The sequence below is a fragment of the Salvia splendens genome, chromosome 6 (genome assembly GCF_004379255.2).
Source record: "Salvia splendens isolate huo1 chromosome 6, SspV2, whole genome shotgun sequence".
In the NCBI taxonomy this organism is placed as follows: domain Eukaryota; kingdom Viridiplantae; phylum Streptophyta; class Magnoliopsida; order Lamiales; family Lamiaceae; genus Salvia; species Salvia splendens.
Window position 1 is genome coordinate 32,688,964 of NC_056037.1, and position 7,987 is coordinate 32,696,950.

Here is a 7,987-nt window from a genome sequence, read left to right on the forward strand (position 1 = left end):
TAGTAGGTAGTGTTTGTGTTTTATCAGCTTCACCTTCCAACCGAAGCTTCACTGCATCGTTTTTCAGAGTCGGGTTAGGAAACGATGACTGGTCTCATCTCACTCTTAGAAGGGGAGGTCGGTTTAAATGGGTGGAGTTTATACTAAGCTTCCTTGATTGTGTATATATTTGACGCAGTCACTGAAGATATACTCCTACCATTTATATGTTGCTTATGTTTTTTTATTGATTTTGAGGCTGACGAAGTTTAAGTTAAATATTCTTTCTTAGTATTTGTATATTTTTCTGGATTTCATTCTTTGCTCGATGCGCTCGAAACATAAGTAATTGCATTATTTAAATTCTTAACTTTGACATCACGAAATTTATGCCACGAAATACTTCCAATCCGGCCATGTTATTACAATATCTTGTATAACATTTTCAAGTATATCGTTCTCAATCTCCATGGAAATCTCCCATTTTTGCTGCTCAACAACAGCATTCTCTCCTTTTTCCTTGTTCTTTTCTATCAATTCTTGCCGCACTATTTGGTCCAATGCCATCTTGTTTATAATGTATTTGTTGCATCGCTCTGGTCCTCTTGATTTTCTGACAACATAAAGTTGTGGTTGCTTCAATTTGCATTGTGTTGTTGAGCTTAAGGTTTTGATGCTGCATTGCTCTGTCGAAAGATTGAGCCATTAGTTCTTGATTATAAATTTGAGATTTTTTTAAGAATGACATCTTACTGTAATAAATTGGTGAATCTTGATCTAAATCTGTTTCTCTCAAGACGGAGACTGGACTCAGTTGCTGCTTGCTGTCTTCTTCCTCAGCTCTCGATTTGGAATTTGTGTCTGCATCTTCAACCTGTGTTGGAGCTTCATTAGTAACCATATACTTTTGCCTCATTCAAAATCAGTTGCGAAGCGCATTTCTTCTCACGACATTGCAAAAGGACAAGTTACGAAGATGAGAAAATGAAAAGTCTAAACGAACTAAAGCAGAGAATATAATAAGAAAGAGAAAGAAGTGGAAAGTCAAAAAGAATAAAGTTTATACAAAAAATTAAACAATACAGATGGAGTATATAGAGCATTAGTTCAAAAAAAGAACATTAATAAAAGTCAACAAAATCACTAAAATTACTGGATGTATATAAGAAAATAGAAGGAAATGGGTAGCACATACTGTGACTTTATTTACCAACTCATCCTAGGTGGTTATGATCTTTACGTGAGAAAACATTGAACTAATACAAGAAAATAGAAGTAATGGATAGCATATATTGTGACTTTATTCGCTAATTCATGTGTTACCGCGAGATGGATCTAATAATCACAAATATTAAGAGACAAAATTCATGAAAAATAAATACTTGATAATTAAATCATAGTCGACTAAAGTGGAGCGAGAAAAAATTGAATGTATATTTGCGCCTGACGAAGTTCAAAAAAAGAATTGAGTCATTACTCACTAGCTAGGGAGAAAGTCCGATGACTACATTCATAGGTCAAACTAAAAAAAGTTCTCCACTCATCAAGATTAAAAAAGTTGGTACTCCATATGATGTGAATAAATTTACATGTAAGTTAATTCATGCAGGATTATCTTCTATTGCTTATAGCATCATAATTTAAAATCAAGACTAATTTTCTGCTATTAGATTTCAAAATGAGTGGATGAGATTAAATCTTACAAATTTCAATAAATAGTAGACAAAATATCAACAAAAGGGTAAGATCGTCATTCTATTACCATAACATAATTTTCATGCTTTTTTATATCAACATAGTGTATTACAAATATCAACACAATGACATGAGTATTTCAACACAAGTACACGAAAATATCAACACAATTTTATTGAGATTTTACATGCATTATGTTGAGATTTTACATGAATTATATTGAGATTTTACATACATTATATTGAGATTTTTTATGTATTTGATAAAAATATGCTTATCAACATATAAGAAAACGGAAATAAAAATCATCAAATTCCATCATCCGAACGTCGTCGGAACATATGCAATTGAAATCTCGTTAGAATCCTTATAAAATTACCTTTAAATTGATATATTTTTTGCAAAAAATAATTTAAATCGAGTGAGTTACGTAAATTTATAGTTTTGGGATAATTTTAATAAGAGAGAATTGACATTAATACCTTTTAATTTTATTTAATAATTATTTAAATTTAAAATATAATTTACTTGACATTATATCAACCACTCGATCTCCTAATCTAATGATTAAAAATTGGTCTTAATTTTGGATTGCTAATTAGTTAGCAATTGATCATATCCCATATATATTACAAATGGAATTTCACAATATGTTTATGATGAATAATAGTGTGCTTGAATTTCAAATAACTCATCAATAGTGATATTGCCGACCTTCATACCCTATAGTATTATTTACACAATGATTTATGTAGTAGTATAAAATAAGATTGCTCGTACCTCTCTATCGAAGAAGCAATTCCCACATTTAACGAACAGTCTAATAGCTGACTCGGAACAATGTGAGCCACCGGCATCAGATTCCGAGCAAGAGGCGCTCTCCTTCTTCGCGCTAAGGAAATTTCTCCGGCCCCCATTGGCATTAGCCATGACGAGGCGGCTGAATGCAGCTCGAACAAAGTATGAGCAGTTTGGCGCCACATATTTAGCAGAATTGTGAAAGGTAAGGCCTCTTTCGACAAGGTAAACTTGTAAGGCAAATGGCTCTTGCTGCTCTTGGAGAAAATCTGCAAGCAATTTAGGCATGGTCAATGGAAAATGCTACTATTTCATTTAGCTACAATTTGAGAGAAATGGAACCATTTTTGAAGAACAAATAAAGAGATAAGAAGATGATTGTAGTTGGTTGATGAATACAAGGAGGATGGAGTTAGATAGTGATGCCAAAAGATTCAAATTTGGAGGGATGGGCCTTGACAAGATACATTTTTGGATATTCATTAAATGTGACAAACATATGTCAATTTGTGTATAAGACTTACTATAGAATTCCAAATCTGTCTGCTGTGGTAGGGGACTCATTCATCTCTAAATTTCAACAGACCAAGATTTCTTTTTTAATGTGCCTCTTTAGTTATTAATTAGGAGTATTATGTAAGTAATTATCAAGCTAGCTAGATATAGCTTTAATATAGTAGCATACGAGATAAATGAACAGTGAAACTGCAAAAATCAGCTCAACTATATATAGGTTTCACCTAACAATCTTCACAAGAAGAAGTAATTAAGACGGCATTAATTTCATATAGCTCCCAATCCCAATTCTGCATGCATGTTGATGAATCGGCGAATTTTTGATGATGATGAATGCTCGTAAAAATAAATTACGACACAGAGAATTTTACGTGGTTCGATTTACAGAGGTAAATCTACGTCCACGGGGAGAAATGGGGGCAGGTTTGTATTGCTTGATCTGCGAATTACAGCTTACAACACAGACTTGCGATATGATTATTTCTCTAGAGAGATTCTAACCCTTTTCTACCAGATCTAAGTTCTATTTATACATTGAACTAAGATCGTGGCTTACATCATCACTCTAGGTCGTGGATGTCGTGTAGGTCATGGCCTAAGATCGTGGCCTGAGTTGACGCCACGTGGTAGTGGGTGTGTTGGAAGTTGTGGAAATCCTGCATGGGTCCACTAACTCCTTGTTCGGTCGAATACTGAGACCGAACTGCTTTGGTTGCCGATCTGAGAGTAGAGCTTGATGCCGACCTGAGAGCAGAGCTTGATTGGTTGGCTTTTACCGAGCTGTAGGCTGAGGCCGAACTCTTTGGTAATGCCGAACTCATCCGAACTCTTTGGTCATGCCGAACTCATACTCTTCCTTGGGCTTCGGGCTGATGGGCCGTCATTGCTGTTGGGCTTGTTTAGTCCGTACCCCATCACTACCCCCCCCGAAAGACGAAGTGAATCACTTCGGCGAAGCGAGTCACTTCGGCATTCTGGATAAAGGTACGGGGGAGGCTGACGTCAGGGGACGTGCCTTGCATGTGACTGCATTAAATGCGACAGTAAAATCCGGCCGTTGAATCCTGAAAAGGTGGGATTCGAAACGGTGCGACGATTTTGAAATCTTCGCCGAATCTGATAAATATGCTCTTTCTTCCTCATTTGAACACCTTTGCTGTTGCGTCTTCTATACTCTCTCTTTCTCGAGAAATTTTCTTCCGCTTTCAAGAGCTTCTTCAGACTTTCTTCACTTTCAAAAAGTAAGAAAAATGTCTTCTTCTTCTTCTTCGGTGTCGGGTAGCGGTAGGAAAGGGGATAAGGGGTCTTCTAGCCGGAAAGAATCCGGGGAGAAGACCGTAGAGTATTTTCACAGTATCTTGAGTAAGGATACTGTGATATCCCTTCACGAGAAATATTTTTTACCTGGGGGGAAGGCGGTGGTTCCCGACGATGATCATAGGGCTAACGACCCGCCGGAGGGTTATGCCACCGTTTACGAAGCCTGCTTAGAATGCGGGCTTCGTTTTCCTCTTCCCCCACCTTTTGTAGAGCTTCTTGATTTTTTTCAACTCCCTTTAGGTCAGGTGACTCCGAACTCTTGGAGGCACTTATCGGCTTTTGCTGCCGAACTGCGTAGGCTAGATAAGGATCTGTCTCTGAGGGCAATCCTTAATTTTTTCCAGTTTAAAAGGAAGGGATCTTGGTTTTACTTGATCCCCTTACAGCCTTTTAGGGCCTTCTGCAAAACCAAGTGGCCGAAATGGCAAAACCGTTTCTTTTTTTATAATAGGACTTCGGCTCCGGGCTTTCCTTGGAGAAGGCCGAAGTCCGTGATTCCCCATCCTCGGTTAGAACCGTTGGCCGAGCTCGAGGGCGAGCTCAATAAGATTCCTATGATTAGGAAACAGTATTCGGAAACTGAGCTCGTCAAGGGCGACCTCGTGTTCAATATCTCGTCTTCGGACGAAGAGGCCGAGGGTGAGGATTTCTCTTTATCTTTATGCTCTACTGCTTTAACGAAGAAAACTAACCTTGTTTTCTTGCTTTTTGGCAGTGTTCATGCTGAATAAGGCTATCCGAAAGTCCTCCGAGCTTGAGGAGCCGGAGAAAGAGAAGGCTACCAGCTCGGCGCCTGATGCCGAGAAGAATCCGAAGAGGCAAAAGACCTCTTCGGGTCCAAAGAAGCCGGAGTCGACTTCGGCAAGTAGGAAGGGGAGGACCCAGAAGCCCCCGAGAGCGCCAGAGAAAGACGTGGTCTTGGCGCCTCCTTCGGAGCATATCTGTGAGCCATTTTTATGGCCCACGGACTTCGCCGAGGTGAATTGTCTTCTTGATTCTTTGGCCTGGCTTCTGTCCTGTATTTTTGGTGCCCTCTGTTGACTTTTTTCCTTATCCATTTTCAGAGGAACGATATGCTCTCCAAACTCGTCGCCGTCGAACTCTCCAAAGCGTCCAATGACTATGCCGAGATGCAGAGGAAGTTGGCGGCTGCTTGTCATCGGGCCGAACAGGCTGAGGCTAAATTTGAGAAGGCCAGAGCTGCTAGGATTTCGGCCCAGGATGAAGCTCAGTTTGCCAAAAAACCAGCTCGTCATCCAGCGAGAGCAGGCGAAGCGGAGCGATGCTGCTGCCGTGGTTGCCCAAGGGGAGGCTCTCCGTGTTTACACGGAGAAACTCTTTTTGAGCAGCCAGTTCTCGGCCTTTGTCGGTAGCCTGGTAAGGCTAATTGCCGATAAGGGCGAGCAGGGGGCCGATGTCGTGCTGCCTCTGTACAGCCGAGAGATAGCAGCTCGGCTTCAGAATCTGCCGCTCCTTGAGGAGCTCGCTTCATCCTCGGTCCTGCTTTCTGCAGACCGAGTCCGGAGTTGTCGAGCTGATCGGGACGAGAACCTGGAGGCTATCTTTGCCTCCGTGGGACCCGTTTCACCCGCTTCGACTTACAACGGAGAGGGTGAGGCCGAGCCGCTGGAGCGGGAGGCCGAAGTCGAGCGAGCCGGGCATCCGGAGAAGGAAGCCGATCAGGAGACGCAGCAGATCGGCTACGGTGGCGCCGAGCAGGCTGAGGAGAGCAAGGAGGCAGAGGCTGAAGCTGAAGCAGATGAGAAGGAAGCTGAACCTCACCGAGAAGGTGGAGACGAAGCTAGCGAAGTATGATTTCGTCTCCCTTCTCTTAGTTTAGTTTCTTCCTTTATGTAAAATGGCCTTGAAGCCCTCCTTGTATAGAAAAATTTTTTTCTTATGAATGAAAAAATTCTTCTTTCTGCTCTTGTGTCTTCGTATAGCCTTTCGTACTCTCTTACTTCTGTTGTGGTTTACTACCTGCTCGGTAAGCTGAAATGCCGAACTGACGTAGCTGCTTTGTATTCTTAACTCTCAAGGAGCTGGAGGTACTTCACTGGAAGCGGCTGTACTCTTCGGCTTTAGACGAAGCTGAGAAAAGAGCTATAGCCGATCAGACGAAGAATGACGAGCTTCTGGCTCGTTTAGTGAAGCTGGATGCCGATAATAAGGACTTAGAGTCCGATAAGAATGATCTGGAGGCCGAGCTGAATACGACCATTGCTGAGAGGACTGCGTACGAGGATTACATCCGTGTGCGCGGGGGAATGACCATATCAGATGTTCAGAGTCGAGTTGACGAACTGTGGGAGGAATATAATGTACTCCGGAGGAACAATGCGCTGGAGAGCTCGGCTTGCCAACAAGTCGTGACATCATTGCGGCGCTGGGCTTCTCGGTACAACATTGTTCTTTCTCGGCGCCCCTCCATAGAAAGATTCCTTCGGCATATCGTGCCAACAGATGCTCGCACTCCAGATCAAACCTTTGATTCACTTGCTCAAAACCGTACTCCAAGTCAGCAACGAACTCTGGAACAGCCGGAAACGTCAAGACGAGAACAGGCTGAAGTTCGTAGAGGAGCTGTGATTATGAGTGAGCAAGATCAACAAATGCTTCGTGAAGAGACTCTTCGCCGCCGAGGTGCTAGGGCTTCCCGGGCTCAGAGAAGAGGTGGCAGGTCGATTAGAGCATCTCGTCGACCTGCTTATTCTGCAGCTGCCTGGAACGCCCGAACTCAGCTTCACGAGGATTTTGTGAATAGATGGCTCAACTTTAGCAACCCTGGACAGTAGAATAGTCCTTTGTAATAGCGTAACGCCATTTTGTAGGGTAGCGGAGTTGTATGCCGAACAAGATTTGAAAATGAAATTTTGTTTTCGCTTCTAACACTGTATTTACAGCTTAGCGAAGAAATTTCATCGTACTTGTCCTAGGTCTTACGAAGTAAACTTCTTTGACCGGACTTGTCTTTGGTCTGATGAAACAAACATCTTTGACCGGACTCGTCTTTGGTCTGATGAAATAAACATCTTTGACCGGACTCGTCTTTGGTCTGATGAAATAAACATCTTTGACCGGACTCGTCTTTGGTCTGATGAAATAAACATCTTTGACCGGACTCGTCTTTGGTCTGATGAAATAAACATCTTTGACCGGACTCGTCTTTGGTCTGATGAAATAAACATCTTTTGACCGGACTCGTCTTTGGTCTGATGAAATAAACATCTTTGACCGGACTCGTCTTTGGTCTGATGAAATAAACATCTTTGACCGGACTCGTCTTTGGTCTGATGAAATAAACATCTTTGACCGGACTCGTCTTTGTGTTCTAATTTGGCGATTTTCGTCGCCGGGATCGAACTTTCCCTTGTCCTAATTCGGCGAGTTTTATCGCGTGGATCGGACTTTCCCAGTTAACCGAAGTGGTCTTATGCGGTAAACCTCTTTGACTAGACATGGTCGTCCTCGGTCTTATGAGGTAAACTGCTTTGACCGAACTTGGTCGTCCTAATTCGGCGAGTTTTATCGCGTGGATCGGACTTTCCCTAGTCGTAATTCAGGCAAGTTTTATCGCGAGAATCAGACTTTTGTTGCAGTTCGTTTCAGACGAAGTGCTTGATTCTTAAGCAGAATTGTGGTCTTGTATCCTCTTTAGAAGCTTTGACACACAATCGTG

General features: G+C 41.9%; 1 protein-coding gene across 1 annotated transcript; it reads right to left on the bottom strand.

Annotated features, from left to right (window-relative positions):
- Positions 1-95: 95 nt before the first annotated feature.
- On the bottom strand, positions 96-3,036 carry LOC121809141. Its single transcript, XM_042209682.1, has 4 exons — positions 2,997-3,036; positions 2,455-2,741; positions 733-853; positions 96-665 (listed from the first exon to the last, which is right to left on the bottom strand). Exons 1-4 carry the CDS (start codon positions 3,034-3,036, stop codon positions 367-369), a joined length of 747 nt encoding a protein of 248 aa, XP_042065616.1. The 3' UTR covers positions 96-366.
- Between the last annotated feature and the right edge of the window lie 4,951 nt (positions 3,037-7,987).